At 33.6% G+C, this 17,730-nt stretch overlaps 1 protein-coding gene across 1 annotated transcript; it reads left to right on the plus strand.

Moving 5' to 3' along the window:
- Positions 1-4,827: 4,827 nt before the first annotated feature.
- Positions 4,828-12,931, plus strand: LOC123225238 (probable inactive receptor kinase At5g10020). Its single transcript, XM_044649151.1, has 3 exons — positions 4,828-6,072; positions 7,387-8,946; positions 12,154-12,931. Exons 1-3 carry the CDS (start codon positions 5,157-5,159, stop codon positions 12,762-12,764), a joined length of 3,087 nt encoding a protein of 1,028 aa, XP_044505086.1. The 5' UTR covers positions 4,828-5,156; the 3' UTR covers positions 12,765-12,931.
- The last annotated feature ends 4,799 nt before the right edge of the window (positions 12,932-17,730 follow it).

A 17,730-nucleotide genomic window follows, 5' to 3' on the forward strand; every position in this document is an offset into this window, starting at 1 on the left:
GAAGCCCTTATGATATAATTGATTTATACTAAGAAAATTATGTTTAAGACTTTCAACAAGTAAAACATCATTAATAAAAAAAGAAGAGTTACCTATGATGCCAATGTCAATTACCCTTTTTTCAGAGTTATTGCCAAAATTGGCGTTCCTCCATCTTTACCCTTCAATAAGGAGAATAGACTTCTATCGCCAGTCATATACCTTAAACATCCACTATCCAGGTATCATTTGCTAGAGGATTTCATTGAAGATTAAAAGCAAACCTACACCATAAATTAATTCATTTACTTGTTGGTACCTAAATGGTTTTGGGTCCAACATTGTTAGCCTTTAAAATCTTCTTAGGAACTTAAACTTTTTTCAACTTTAAAAGATTAAATTTTAAAGGTCTATATGTGTTTGTGAAAAGCATGATTCCTTTTCAATGGATATTTTTTCAAATTCAGCTTTCAATTTATCATGCTCATGTGAGAGTATGCTATGTTCTTTTTTTAATGCATACTAATTGTTTCTTTAATGTCTTGTATTTAGCTTGCATGCATCCATATTCTTTCATTAATAAATCAAATGCATCTCATAATTCATTTAAAGAGTATGAGTTAGAATCATTTACCTCATCCTTTGAATCACTTTTGGCCATAAAGCATATGTTGGTCCTTTCCTTCTTGGACTCACTTTCATCACAAGAGTCATCGCTCTCACACTATGTAGCAACAAGAAATTTCTTTTAGACCTTTTCTTCTTTTTATCTTTGTTTTTCTTCCTCAAAGGACAATCTTGATGAATATGCCCCAGTTTCTTTCACTCATAGCAAATTATCTCATTATTTCTCTTTTCACCTAGGTCTAGCAAATCCTTTTCCTTTATTTCCCTTTGATCTTAATAGGAATTTGCTAAACCTCCTAGCTAGAAGGCTCACATCATTTTCATCCATGCAAAAGTTTCTTTCATCTTCTTTCTCATCAATAACTTTTAAGGCAATATCTCTTTTTGCCTTAACTTCCTTTTTTTTTTTTTTTTGGTTTTCTCTTCATCTCATTAGTGAGGAGACTTCTCATAAGTTCATCCATACCTATCTTGCTTAAATCCTTTGACTCTTCAATTGTGGTTACCTTCATCATCCATAAATTGGGCAAGGATCTTAATATCTTTTTAACCAACTCAATGATTTCAAAACTCTTTCCTAATCCTTTAAGATCATTCATTAGGTTTGAAAACTTCTTGTAATGTCTATGATATTCTTTCCGGACTTTATCTCAAATAGTTTGTATTCCAAAAAAAAAAGCTCAATCTTTAACTCTTTGACTTGGCTTGTCCTTTTAAGTGTTGTTTAGAGGATGGTCCAAACTTCTTTTATTGATTCACAGGTTGAAAATCTATTGAATTATATTGCATTAAGAGTATAAAATAAGATGTTAATTGTCTTAGCATTTAAACTCAACATCTTTTCATCTTCTTCAATATAATCCATTTCATTTTTGATTGATTTTTTCTAGGGCCCATTGCTATTAGGTCTTCATGTTCAATAATTCTCCAAAGTTTAAATCGATAGACCTAACATGCAATCTCATTGTAATCTTCCACTGTGTGTAATTAGTGTCATTAAAGAAAGAAGGTTTTGTTATGCATTGGCCTTCAAGAAAAAGGGGTGTGGAAGTACTATCCATTTATAAAGATCTTTTGACTTAAAAAATTGTTAGATTTTAGCAAAACTAGAGCCCAAATATAAAGATCCTTTGAATGGATAAAATGAACCTAGAGGAGAGTGAATAGGTTTTTAAAAAATTTAATGCACAAGATATAAATTAATGTACCAACAATGAATAAAGACACAAATGAAAAACTAGTCGTTTGACTTTCGAAAGTAATATTTTACTCTTAAAACTATGTCAAAATAGGTGGCTTATTTAAATGGCATAGTTAATACCACATTTTACGACTAAAGATCAACCTCAGTCAAAGTTCTTAATGGTCAACTTTAAATGCTCGCACCACTTAAGAAATGGTTAGTATAGCTCTAGAATGGTCAACATCCTTTTCAAGGCTTTAACTTTTGAAAATTCCAGAAGCAAGCATAACACTAAAGTCGAGATGTTGCACGGCTAGCTTAATGCCTTGTTGTTGCACTAAGCACAATTGGTCATCCATTAGCATAGTCGATACACTAATTCTTGACTTTTAGTCTTTTTGACCTTTGACTTTGACCATGTCCGGCTTGCAAGCATGATCTTTTTCCTTGACTCCCTTAACAAAAGTTTAAGCACATGTAGCATGAGCATTCTGGAATGGTCAGCATGCACTAGTTTGACTTTCTCCATTTTGACCATTCCTCGAACAATTCAAGCTTCTTGGTTTCGGGATGCTTTCTTCATGCATGACTTTGAAATGATATGCATGGGTGGCTGCTTGAATGGAATGACTGCACATGACCATATTCAATTTGGCTCAAAGTTTAGAAGTATGCACGACTAAAGAACGACATAGGGCATGAATTTATGAATGACTCATTTTCTTTATAAGCCTGACGTGCCACATGTTGAGTCAATCGTTCTCGAGATTTAATCCTACAATTTTCACACTTTATCTATTTTATCACTTTTAACTTATATTTTTATCATCATCAAAACACTTAAGAGTCCAACAACTACCATAATCAAACAAGCCATTGGGTTTTAACCCAAAAAATATAACACACATTGTGTGCTATACATACATCTAAATGGCGCTCATTTGTATTGTGCTTTGCAATCTTTAAGGTATAACCCTAGAATATTATGGGTAGATTAACATAACTTCCACTTTACTCTAGGTATTTATTCAAACTTCAAGATTAAGTATTCATCTCTTCGATTCAAGCTAAGTAGTTGAATACTTTTGCTAACTAACTTTTACATTTCATTGTTAAATTCTTTGAGTTTTTTCAAAAGAGTTAGACTTGCGTATATGAAGATTCACAAATCATATTCATTAAAATTTAACAATGAATCAAATTAAATTGGATGAGTTATCTTTAGTACAAACTGTTTAAAAACTTTTATAGGGATAATAAGAAATAATCAATGTCTGATATGTTAAGGATGTTGTTGGATGTTAAGGTTCATATTAATATGGCCAAGATGGTTTATGTTGGTATTAAGAGAAAGGAAGAGAAAACTAAGGCTAAGGCAAAACTCACATTCGATTCCAAAACTTGGCCTATACCTTAAAATACTCCAAACCCTATGAATGGAATGAATAACATAGGAAAGGTAGTTTTCTTTTTATGTGGTTAGCATGGCTACTGGAGAAAACACTATAAAACCTCACTTGCAAACAAAAGCAAGAAGACTAAGTTTTCTACTTTAGGTATGATTGAGAATTCAACCTCTTGGCCTTAACATCTTAAGTCATTGACACTTAATATAGTTCTCTAATTTATTTTGATGTGGAGGAACTAAGACAGAGTAAACACTTATTAGAGGTGAGGTAAACCTACAAGTCGGTTATGCAACACCTAGTGCTACATTAGCTGTGTGGGATCTCATTATCGATTGCAACCTTCTAGCAAAATAATAGAAATATAATAGTTGTAATGTTCATCTCGTTTTAGAAATGAAACTTCTAAATGGTTTTGAAAAACTAAGGAACTTCATGTAAGTTGAATTTTTAATGAAATTCATGATTATGTTTATTTTTTAAGTTCTCAATTAGAATACAAACCAAATTGAATTTGGTGATTTGAACTAAACATGACTTTGGCATGAAAAACTGTCATAACTAGCATTTTGACTTATTCGACTATGAGTTACGTAATAAATTTTAGTTATGTCTTTGAGGCAAGATGACTATGTAACCTTTTAGTGGAAAGAGTGAGAGCATTATCCAAACTTTTAAATATTGTTGTAGTGACAACTGAAACCACATAAAGGTCCAACTCTTGTAACACCTCGGTCTCTTCCTTCAACTATTGTGGACAACCAACCTATAATACAACCATTAGTGGTTGTCAACAAAAGGATCAATATTGTCGGTCTCATGGAGATCTTGGTATAATGGACCAACTTGCTTCTAGAGGACACTTCTTAGGAGTTGTTACATGGCCTTCAACAAGATTACCCTATTTAAACCTTGTGGGCAAGATATTTTTCCAAGGGAAACGAGATTATAGGGTTTAAACTAGTCCAAGTCATAGGGTATTGCATATTCATTATAAGTGAACTAGCAAATTACTCTAACACCTTATAACAAGCCTATTCATTTGACCCATCCTCAATGGTGGCTTCAAGATTATGATTGAGACTACATCAAGAATCTAGCTAGCAATTATTGACTGATTGTTAGTTTTTGTTTATTATTTTTACTTAATTTTGTTTTTAACCTATTATTACTTATAGAAGGGTAATTCCAATAATACCCAATTCAGATTGTAAAGGAATATAAACATATTTTGAGACAAGAAAAAGAGACTGGAATATTCAATTTTCTATAAAATTCTCTTTCCTACTTTGTTCTTCTAGGCCCATCCTTCCTCAAATGGGAGTTTTTCTCCCTATAAATTGCAAAGCTAATAGTAAAACTGTAAACGGGTAGTGAATGAGTTTCTGTTACCCCTACAGATTGCCATTAAATCATCATCATCTTATGGTATATGACGATGGTTTGCTATATTAATCATCGCATGTTGTTATGGAAAATAATTGAGCAGTGAAGATGCGAGTATTTTAATAACCACAAAGAGTAATGAAATGCATTGGTGTTCGTACTTAAAAAGTGTTACTAGAAAAACTAGAAAGTGAAAGAAACTACTCATCTCCTAACCTAATTCCACATTTTATTTGTATTTAATTCTGTCCCCATCTCCTTTCTTCCAATTAATGACACCCTCCACCCAACACTTTCACTCTCTCTCTCTCTCACTCTCTTCTTCTACACTGTCTCTGGTCTGCACTTACTTTGTGCATTTGGATTCTTCTACTTTTTAACTCACCCACCTGCTTTTCCTTGAAATGTAGCTAAGTATTTGTGCAATATTTCTTCATCTGGTACTTTTTCAATTAGTTGACTTAATGCAGTTCCCATTTACGAGAATTTTGTCATTATATCAGCTGTGAAAATTACTGTAAGCTTCTTCTATTCTTCAACCAGTCTCTTTATATCTTCATTGTGTCTCTTAAACCATGGGTACTGTCACTGCTGTGAGTTTGAGTTTGATAATTCTGTTGTTGGTAGTAAATGCATTAGCAAAATCAGATTTTGAAGCACTTTTGGAGCTAAAGAAAGGCATCCAAAAGGACCCATCAGGCCAAGTTCTTGATTCATGGGACTCTAACTCTTTAGCATCTGATGGGTGTCCCCAGAATTGGTTTGGGGTTACTTGTAGAGATGGGCATGTAACATCTATTATTCTCAATGATGTGGGTCTGCATGGGAATTTTAGTTTCAGTGATATTACTGGCCTTAGAATGCTGCGCAATTTATCGCTTTCAAACAATCAATTCATGGGGACTATCACAAACATTGCCTCCCTTCAGTCTCTTGAGTTTCTGGATCTCTCCCGGAATATATTTCTTGGGTTGATACCCTCTAGCATTGTTAAATTAAAGAATTTAGTGCTTCTGAATCTTTCTTCAAACAGTTTTGAAGGTACATTTCCTTCTGGTATTAGCAATCTTGAGAAGTTGAAGTACTTAGATTTGCGGGGTAATGGTTTTAATGGGGATATTATGCATCTTGTGTCTGAGTTGGGTAGCCTGCTACATTTTGATCTCAGCAGTAATGAATTCTCTGGTTCACTGGACTTGGGGCTTGGAAACTCTGGTTTTATTTCTTCGATTCAGTATTTTAATGTTAGCTACAATTCTTTAGTTGGAGAGCTCTTTGCTCATGATGGAATGCCATATTTCGACAGTTTAGAGGTGTTTGATGCCAGTAATAATCAGTTAGCGGGTAATATACCTTCCTTCAACTTTGTTGTCTCTCTTCGGATTCTACAGCTGGGAAGCAATCAGTTGTCAGGGTCTCTACCAGAAGCTCTTTTGCAGGACAGCTCAATGATGTTATCTGAACTGGATCTCAGCCATAATCTGCTCGAAGGTACGATGAATTCTGGCAGCCTTCTTGTTCTGTTTATAGCAGTTATTATATTAATTATCATTTGATATTAGTTTACTTTCTAATTCTGGTAACCTTATCTAATAATTATATGCAGAATATGCCCTTTTGCAAGTCAAATTTTTATTTATTTCTGTATTCCATATGCATTTGACTTCACCTATCAATATAACTAGGATTTGATGTAACAATCTCCTTCCTTAAAGCATCAATATATGTTTAGTGCTTGTTTTGGTAGACATGAGGTTTTTATTTTTTGTTTAGGCTGTGAAAGATATCATCTTTTTTCCATTTTTTATGGGTGGTACCAAACTAGTGCTTGATAAATGAGAAATAGATTGTAGAAGCCATATTGGTTCTATACATAGATGGAAAAAAATGTTGTAAGGTTGAAATTAAATATTGAATTTTAGTACTTCTTCTTTTCTTGTTATTGGAGTCCAACATGATGGCAATGGATTTGGAATAAACCATGGTGCATGACATTACTTCCACCACAGTTTAGATCGGAGTTAGACACAATGAAATTATTTGAAGAACATAAAAAGAGCATGCTGATGATATTTCATTAAATATATATAATGTCATGCATCATACCACATATAAATAATGATATATTTTCTGCTTTAATTAGCCGTTGATTGCTGCAAAATATATCATAAAATTCATGTAAACCTAAACATACCAAGTGGGGAAGGAATAAACAGTGCTGCATAAGGAGTTGGTCTAATTTTGATGAAAATCTGTCCTTTAGTTTAAAGAACATGAAATTTGGTGAAAGAAGGAAGGAAGACACGGTATTCATGGTTTCTTGTGATTTCAGAAACAATAAAATTAATCTTGTGATTTAATACTTGTGTGGAATGTTTACCATATAGCTTAAGCTTTCAGTTCAAGCAGTTAATTAACATGGTATAAGAGCTGAGGTAATGCATTTGCATGTCTCTTTCTAGGTTTTGTATGGAAATTCAGATTCTTCTGAAGTGTTTGTTTTGAGAGACATATATTGATTGGTTATGAAAATAAATTAAGGGCTTTACCAGAAAGATAAAAAAGAAAATAGATGAAGAGAAAGATAATTGAAACAAGCCATTCTAAGAATGGTTAATTATCATATATAAATTATGTTTATCATCTTTGTTGAAGTAGTCCTTTCATTTGCAATAATAATTAGTTTCAGATGTCATTTATGACATTTTTTATGTCATAGTTATGAAAATAACAAACTACCGATCTTCTCCTTTCGTCATCCATTTTGTTAATGTTACTGTTTCTAATATTTTGCATGTGTGACAGGTCCAGTTGGAAGTATTACATCTGCAACCTTAAAGAAGGTTAATTTATCATCAAATAAGTTGTCAGGTTTCTTACCTCTCAAGGTTGGACACTGCGCCATTGTAGATTTGAGTAATAATAGACTCTCTGGGAATTTTTCCAGAATGCAGAGTTGGGGAAATTATGTGGAAGTTATTCATTTGAGTTCGAACTCGTTGTCTGGTACTTTGCCAAATGAAACTTCTCAGTTCTTGAGGCTGACTTCATTCAAGGTATCCAACAATTCATTAGAGGGTGTTCTCCCTGCTGTTTTGGGAACATACCCAGAACTAAAAGTTATTGATCTTAGCCTCAACCATCTTAGTGGGCTCCTCCTTCCAAGCTTCTTCAACTCCACAATACTGACCGATATTAATCTGTCAGGCAACAACTTGACTGGGCCACTACCTCTTCAAGAATCGAAAAATTCTCCAGCAAGTTCTGTCCAAAGTTTGAGCCTTCTGTCTATTGATCTGTCTTATAACTCATTAAGTGGTCATCTGCCCCCAGAGATCTCTAAGTTTCATAACTTGTTGTATCTTAATCTGTCCAACAACAAATTTGAGGGTAGCATTCCTGATGGCCTTCCAGATGGCCTAAAAGGACTCAATGTTTCTTATAATAATCTCTCTGGTGTGGTGCCTTATAACTTAAGGCGGTTTCCTGATTCAGCATTCCATCCTGGAAATTCCTTGCTGAAATTTCCTTATTCACCGCTGTCACCAGGCACTCCCGACATGACTATGAGTGAGCATGAGAATCATATGAAACCTGCTACTAAAATTGCCCTGATTGCAGGTTTAGTTGGTGGTGCTACCATGGTCGCTATTTTATGCATTATGATCTATTGGGTCCCTTGGCTGAAAAATAGGAGGATCAGTTTGAATAGAGATGGGGTGAAGAAAGATGTTCCTCTAGGGGGTTCTTCCCTTTGTCATACATCAGTGCTTAACAAAAATGTTGACCCATCATTATCTTCATTTGGTTTCAAGCAAGATCTTTTACCATCATCCCAAATGGGGTCTGCTTATGATTCTGGGGACACTTCATCATTTGTAAAGAAGCCTAAAGATTCCTACTATCTTGAATCAATAAAAAAATATGAAGGGTTATCTTCCCCCTTGTCCATCTTATCATCTTCAAATCCATCACCTTCTAGACTCCAAATTGACTCCCAGAATTCTGATGTGCTCAAGGTTTGTTCTCCTGAAAAATTAGCTGGGGATTTATATCTTTTTGATTGTTCCCTAGTGTTCACTGCAGAAGAACTTTCACATGCTCCAGCAGAAGTCATTGGAAGGAGTTGTCATGGAACTTTATACAAAGCTACACTTGACTCTGGTAATGTCTTAGCTGTCAAATGGTTGAGGGAGGGAACAGCGAAAGGGAGGAAAGAATTTGCAAGGGAAGTAAAGAAACTTGGGAACATCAAACATCCAAATTTAGTCTCTCTTCGGGGTTACTACTGGGGTCCAAAGGAGCATGAGAAACTAATCATATCCACTTTTATCAATGCACAATCTTTGGCCCTCTATCTTCAAGGTAAGGTCTCCCCTGTATTTGCGTTTCTATCATTGTGTGACATCACCTAACTGGTGATTTTACAAATCTGATAACTCTGAACCATTAAAAATCTCTATATCCTGTATGTTGTATAATTTTGGCAAAGTCATCAGCCTAAACACGACCAACTAGTTCTGATTGCTTGTCATACTATCAGGTTTTTGCATGTGCTTGCACCTGCATCTGTTTTAACATTCTTTAATGCCTGCATGATTATTTATTTTATATGCATCAGTCTGTTATCAATTCATTTTTTAGTATTTTGCAATCAGTGCAACATTTTTTTCAAATTGTTCCCATTATGGGGGGCGGTGTGGTGGGCGTTGGGGGGTTTGTCGGGGTGTGGATCAGCATATCGTGATAGGCCATCTTCAGCCAGCATTACCTTACTTTATGGAATTAGTGAAGACCATGAAAAACTAGCAAAGACATATCTTCAGGATTGTGCTAGTTGATTACATGGGACATCGCTATCCAATTTGAAATATTAATTAGTTTAGACCCTCAAAAAGTTGAAAGTGTTGAACATATTGTTAGTTAATGACTCAAGAACATACAGTTCTAATTCTGAATTTCTGTGAGTTTTAGTGTTGTGGGGCATTATTTTCTAGCAAATTTAGTGTCCAAAGGAAATAAATTTGTATGACTTGAGTTCATATAATCATGTCAAACTCCATCTTACAAAGGTCCCTTTTTTTGGCCTTTTTTTAATATGAATATGTTGTGTCCATGTTGGAAAGTCAATTGGTTGATTGAAAATTTTCTTATTTTGGGATCATTTTGATTTCTCTTTATTGTATGTTTCCTTATTTTTATCTCACTTCCTGGTTCGTATTGTATTTACTAGTTTATATAGATTCTTACTAGTTTAAAATCCTAGAATGTTTGTATAATCCCTCCATTGTATAATGAAAAATTTGTGACATAATTTAATCAAAACCAAGAAACCCATCGTTTCATGGTATCAGAGCCAAGGTTTCGAAAAAGTTGCTCTTTTTTGTCCGTATTTTTTAGAGGAGGACCAAGTTTAATTTGTCGGGAAGCCATAGTAGCTTGCCAAAACTTGTTGGAATCCTATCGAAAAACCACTCAAACCCAAAAATTGAAAGTCCACCTCCAAAAAGTGTCAATCTACGAGAGATATTATTAGAAAACTTTCAAAAAGCTTTAGAAACCTATCATTGAAGGCCAAACTCATTACAGCCTAGCAAAATCCTATTGGAAACCAAAATTTGAAAATACACTTCTAGAAAGTGTCTCTCCACTAAATATATTTCTGAAAAACTCATGAAAAGCTCTTGAAACCTATCGTCGCCAAAGTCTTGTTAGAACCTTACCGAAAAACTTTTTGGTCTAGAATTTGCCAATTACTAAATCTTGTCAACTAATCCCTTAGTAATTGTTTTAAACCATACAACGACTTCTTCAATGTACAAACTTTGCCAGCTCTAAATTCTTCCTCAAACCCAGGTGTTATCGGCATGTATATATCCTCCTCAAGTATCCGATGCAAGAAAACATTCTTTATGTCTAGTTGGATAAGATTCCAATCCAGATTAACCGCAATAAATAATAATATCTTGATGGAATTCAAATTTGCTATTAGTGCGAAGGTTTCTTTATTTACAATCCCATAGATTTGTGTGAAACCTTGGGCTACCAATCTTGTTTTGTACTTTTCAATACTTCGACAAGATGTGCACTTATAAGTGAACACCTATTTGCATCTTACAATCTTTTTATTTTCAAGCAAATCAACTATATCTAATGTACCATTAGCAATCAAGGTTCTTATTTTTTCATACCCCTATATATTTTGAAAATACAGTTATGGACCCAATAGTTTGTAATATCACATTTATACCTTTAATTTGTTGTATTATATTCAATTATTTGAGAGTATAAGTATTGTTTTTTAAACTACTGAGGGCATATTAAAATTTTAAAAATTTTTAAAAACACCCTTGAGATTTTTTCGATTTTTCAAAACCCCCTAAAAATTTTCATTAACACCCCTAATTTTTTCAAAAATTGTAACTTGCTCTAAACATACAATGATATGTCATTGACACCTTTACCTATAAGAAGTGAGGAAGAAATGGGTGAGGGTGAAAAGCATGGGAAACAAGTAGGTTCTTATATAATTTGGTTATTTAAAGTGTTTATTTTTAATTTTTTTACCTTGAAATCATATTATAATTTTGATGAATGAAATTCTTGAGATAAAATGGTAATTTCAATTCCTAATACAGTTTTTTCATTAAGAGTATGATTTTGGATGGGAAAGTGTTATGAATGCCAACTAAGGGAAGAAAAGTGTTTTAAGGCGAAACCTTGGGTGAGAAAATGTGATTCACTCTTCATAGAAATAGTGGTTAATTCTGAATGTACAAGCTTTTTTGGTCTGGTCATACTGCTTAGAGAAGATAAATAACAATAATTCCTACAGTCATCATAGAATTCAGTCATGTAAGTTCCTATCATCTGTAGAATTCAAATTTATTGTCAGTTAAACAAGATTGATTTGAAGTAAAAGAACTATTTCCATCCTTCAAGTGAGTTGATAATTAATCTGAGTAGTTGAGGATAAAACATATAGTGGTCCTTGAGTGTGTAATAAGTTTTTGTTGTTTACTTATGCTTGTTTATTAATAATATGACCATTTTTCATGCTCTTATAGAAGATTGTATTTCCAGTCTTGTTTATTATGACACCTAAATGGGACAATATTGATGCAGCCAAAGTTGGGAACCATTTCTTAAAGAATAAAACTATGTGTACAAACAATATGCACAATTTTGTACACAAACAACGATATGTCATCATATGATTGATGTTGTTTTATCTTTAATTTTAAACTACCTAATCACATTGTGACACATCATCGTTTGTGTACATAGCACTACTGTTTCACGATGCACAAATTTCTGTGCCCCAGTAAGTTAGATTTTAAAACTTAAGAGTGTAAGTTTAATTTCTGCAATTGTTGGACCACTGCCACGGCATGATGATTGTAGTTATATCCATTAATTGACTCATGTCAACTAATAGTTTAGAGATTATCCAATAGAAGCAGAGTAGACAAGCTTCCAAAAACTTTCACTTGTCACAGCTGTAATGCTAGAGTTTTCATCTGTTTGTATCCATTAAAGCTTTTCATTTTTTAATATAGTTGTTTTCTGCAGAAACGGATCCAAGAAAGCTCCCACCCTTGTCTATTGATTTACGGCTAAGAGTTGCTGTAGATGTGGCACGATGTCTTAACTACCTACACAATGAAAGAGCAATACCCCATGGAAACCTCAAATCCTCTAACATCTTGTTAGAAACTCCTAATATGAATGCTCTCCTCACCGATTATAGTCTTCACCGAATATTGACATCAGCTGGCACAGCTGAGCAAGTGTTGAATGCAGGTGCTCTTGGCTATAGGCCTCCTGAATTCGCTAGCTCAAGTAAACCACTCCCATCACTAAAGAGTGATGTTTATGCATTTGGAATCATCTTGCTGGAGCTCCTGACTGGAAAGAGTTCTGGAGAGATTGTTTGTGGGGATCCAAGAGTAGTTGATTTTACAGACTGGGTTAGGTTATTGGCTATCGAAAATCGTTCGAGGGAGTGCTTTGACAGTACGATTATGGATAGGCATAATGCAGGTTGCCCGCCTAGAGTTCTAGATGAGATGCTTCAAGTGGCTCTCAGATGTATACTACCAGCTTCGGAGAGACCAGATATGAAGTCAGTTTTTGAAGATCTCTCAACTATAGTCTTAGAAGGGGCCAGTCAAGGTAAATAAAGACTAACTGCTTCATCACATATTCCATTTATTGGTTTGCTTCTTCAATAATTTTGAATGTATGATTGTCATCTCAAAGTGTAAGTTTCAATTTCAAACAGCAATTCCAGTTGGTTTAGATAGTGCATTCTAGGAGAATTAGCACAGTAGAAAGGAAGTTCCTTGTACATGTTTGTTTACGGTAGAATTAGGTTAATCATTCTTTTTGAGCCCTTAATCTTGATATTTATTTTTTCTCTTAAATTCATTTTCTTTATTTTATGTTGGCATATGAAATATTTGATATAGTGAAAAAGATTTACAATTGATGGTTAAACTTAAAAGCAATCATCAATTCTTAATACACTATATCTAGATATAGTATAATAAAATTATGTATACTTATTTTGAATACACAAATGTATACCGAATTGATATGTGTTATTATGTAATTGGGTAATTTTGAATTAAAAATAAAATAATAACTAATTATGTGATAATACATATAAATGTGTATCTATTTGTGGAACAAGGGAAAATCTAAATTTTATTATACCGTTAAGATATATATTAAATATGACAGGTTAAATAATTCCTTAAATATGATACATTTGGAAATAAACTTATTTTAAGTTTCACTTATTATTATTATTATGTTATTATGAGCATCACTGGAGAGATAATGGGCGTTGGGAAAAAGTCCAAGGGTCATGGTTTGGAAACATGATGCCCTACGCTAAATGGCAGTGTCGGAGCTTTATTATAGTTGGAGAGCGCCAAAATTTGGGGCCTCTCCAAGTTGGAGGCTTGTCGATCTCCACGATGGTTTGTTGTCGTTAGGGTTAAGCCAAGGAAGAGGGAAAATTTGGAACAGTGGGGTATCCAATTTAATGTCAGTTATGGTTTCAAAAGTAGGGAAATTGACCAGTTCAAAGTTCTATTTTCCATTCCAGTATTTTGAAAATTTGAAACTGATTTGAGAATCAAATCTGAAATTTTATTAAGGGTATTCCATCAAATACTTTCTTCTTTTTTTATTTTTAATAAAACGATATCGTTTTATTAGATAAAACATTATCTTATTATAATATAAAAAATAAAAAAAAAAACATAAACTAAAGATTAAAACCTGGATTTCTTAGCTTTTTGCCCTTACACCACGCACTAGCACCGGTTTCCACTTTGCCATATTGATTGAAACAAACTCCATTATTTGACCTTCCCATAAACCCAAAATTCTGATTTTCATGGAGCACAGTTGCTAACAACCAACACCATCGGCAATTAATGATTTAGGTTTACTAACTATGTCACACTCTTCTCTAGACGAATATCTTTTAAGAAGAATACATATCTAAAGAGAAAGTGTTAATTACTTTTATATTTGTCACAATCTTAAGTGAAAATCTCGAATATCATTATTTAAAACTTAACTTGAACATTTAATAGGTATGTAAAAGGTGTTATAAATAAATAAATATAATAAACTCGTTGTAATAACCCTGATCCAATAATCCAGTCTATTGTCAAGATATTGTCCATTTTGAACACATAACCCTGATCCAATAACCCAGTCCACTGTCAAGATATTGTCCACTTTGAACACATAGTTCATTATGGGTTTGTTAATGGGCTTTGCAACCCAAAACACGTTTTAACAGTTAAGGAGCTCACAGACTATTTAACCACTCAAATTCTCCCACCACTAACCAATGTGTGATACATAGACAGACTCAACATCTCTCCCGTGCTTTGTCGATGTGGGATTCGTCTAAGGGTATTACACTCACCCTCGCGTAAATGTGCAAACATAATATTGCTAGCTAATCTTATGCTAAAAACTATTGAAATATTTTTCAGACATGATTCACTCATGCTTTCACATCTTATTAGTTAAAAAGAGATGATGAAAAAACAAATAAAATGAAACTGACAAGAATAAGGAAGAAAAGACTGACAAAAATCTCTGTGTTTACTTTGAATTCTTGTTTTGTTTACAACTGATTGATTGTTCACATATTTATGTACACTTTGTAGATAAAATTTAATCTAATCTAAAAATTTAAAATTAAATTAAATCTAATATCTCAAGATTTGAACTTTAAATTAAATCTAATTTAAAAATTTAAACTCAAATTTAATTTAATCCCAAAATTTAAATTCATGTTGGATGTATTGATAAGGAAGACTTAATAATTTTATCTAACATTATTTAAACTATAGATCAGACAACATATGACTTATCCATAGATCACATAGCATATGGTTTCATACTCATATTCCATGTCTTTGTAACATGTAATAACCATGCATGCATGCATGCATCCATCATAGCTTTAACTTTTAGTCATAATGTTCTTTATAACTTGTGAAATTGCTTACTGAAATTGGCGTACTTTTTAACTTGGAACGACTATTCACTTTTTCAATATGGAATTGTTGTTAATTATTTTGGAACGACCATTCGCTTTTACTCTATAACAAAAATCTTTTCTCTCAATAAATGACTATTGTGGAATAAGTGTTTATTACTCTGAAACGATTGTTATTATAAATTTTATAATAGATCTTCGTTCTCTATGAACAACTGTTCAGACATAACTTTTTTAATTGGCAGAATGGTTGTCCCTAACCTTGAAAATAAACATTCCATCATATTTGGAAATTTTAATTTACTGTTCTATTAGACATTTTCTATGATTTCAATCCCAAATTCATGGCTCCAAACTACCAAATTTTCTTATTCTTATTAGATATAACATTTGATTAGGTCTCAACTCATGATAATCCATTCCAACATCACAGCAATTCCAATATTATTTATAGTCACGTGTCATAATTTCGTAATCTCAACAATTTTACTATCAATATAACATGCAAACAACTTCAAATCATTCTTTCTTATAAGGATTATCAATCTTAACATCAACCCAATCACATTCACATGTTTTTCACGAAAAATCAATGCTCTTATAAGAAGGGAGATCTTCAACTTGCTTCTCTTTTGAAAATAGTAACAATTCTTCTAGTTTGAAGCTTTAGATCCTCAAATCTGATACAGTTTGCCAAAATATTGCTCTCAACTTTTTATGTGAACTGTAGTTATGGGGAAAAAGATAAACATGAATACAAGAGTAGGGCTCCTTTGTATAGATTTTTAAAAATTAACCATTGGAACTAGTGTTCCTCTTTATTTGAATTGTCATTCAAAACATTTATTCTCGTTCAAAAGAGTTATCTTCATTAAGATCATGTATCCTTCTCTTTTGAAATCATGTTTTTCTAATAAACTCTACTATGAAATGAGCATTCTTTATGGGATAATTAATCCAAATTCATGGATAGTCGTTCATCCCTTATAATGATGTTCAAGATTTGGAATAAGCATTTGTCCAACTTGAAAAATCATTCCTTCCCCCTTGATTTAACACTTAACAAACTTTACACCTTACCTATCATATAAACTTTATACATAACATCAATTGACCAAAATGACCATAGAATATACATGTGAGTGTTACAAACTTGTGGCAATTATAGTTGAAAAAGGTTTAGAGATTTCAGTTTTGAGCAATAAGAACAAACAACAAGAAGATCTTGTTAGGTTTCAAAGTGGATTCGATGGTCCAACAAGGATGGTTATCGCCACTAGGTTTAACCATGTGAGTGTTGCTACTATGTCACCTGTTTTGGCTCTGAGAGTTTTGATAACCCATAGTTGAATCAACCATAAGAACAACATCATTACTATTCACCTCTTCTTCAAACAAAATTTTTGCTTTAATCATAATAGGCACAGTCACTGTGTAATACCTCATGTAAGTGTGAAAGGTATTTTGGCCATTTTCTTTCAATTTGATGTCGTAATTATTGCTTTGTTTATTGGTTTTTATTTTGTGTGTGTATTTGTATAGAGATTGTATGCACCTAAGCGAGCCTAGAGGGGCATTATGGTCTTTGTGTGTGTGATTTTATGGGATTTGAAATCATGGTCCCGTGATTTTTGGTGATTGGATAAGTAAGGGTTGTGATTTTTTTGTTGTATTTAAGAGAGCAATCGTGTTTGGGAGAAGTAATTGACACTTTTCATAATATACAACACACACAGAGCAAACCAAGAAGAGAGCAGAGAGTTTCAAGAGTTGGGAAGGGAAGGAGATCGTCAGGAAAGGTAGGCATTTTCCACCCTCCCCTTGTGTTCCATGTTGTATTATTAAGTATTTTTATAAATTATGATTAGAATTATGTATGATGGTTGGTTTTCAATTCAATCTACACCTGTTAAATTGATTAAGATGATTGGTTTTATTTTTGGGATCAAGTCTAAGATTGTGTTTGCATTTATTTTGAATCAATAATCGGCAAGAGCATGATGTTGCAGACATCAGGCACGCCCGTGCATGAGAGGTAAATGGTTGTGCCTCGACTAGGTTGTCGCCCGACACCGCAAAGAGCCAAGACTGCGCACAGGTGCCAAACGTGCGATGCACATTAGGCATGTATATAGCTATCGGGTGTGCAACATGCATTCAGCTTTCAGGCATAAACTCGCACACTAGGCAGGTGTACAACTATCAGATGTGTAGCTTGCACACCAAGCATGCACCTATCTTTAGGGCATGCAACATGCATGTTGGGCGTGCGCACAACATGCACACCAACGTAGTCTATGGCACACCTATTAGCCTGTGGCACACTCGTTTGCCTAAGGTGCTAAGCAGTGTGAGTCAAGTGCACGCCCATGCACTGTGAATCTTTGGCACATCTATGTCAAAAACCCTGAAAAGTAACTTTCACCTTGTTTGCAAGCGAGGGGATGGGTAGGTGATTGTAAGGGTTCATAAAGGATTGGATTAAAAAACATAGTCATAGTTGTGTACATAGATGGTTACGAATCATGTTGCAAGTCAGTTTGTGAGACGTCCTAATCTTAAGGATACATGAATTGATTGATGAGATGTCTCAATCTCTAGTAGTGGAAGTAAAA

This window comes from Mangifera indica, chromosome 9, assembly GCF_011075055.1.
Source record: "Mangifera indica cultivar Alphonso chromosome 9, CATAS_Mindica_2.1, whole genome shotgun sequence".
In the NCBI taxonomy this organism is placed as follows: domain Eukaryota; kingdom Viridiplantae; phylum Streptophyta; class Magnoliopsida; order Sapindales; family Anacardiaceae; genus Mangifera; species Mangifera indica.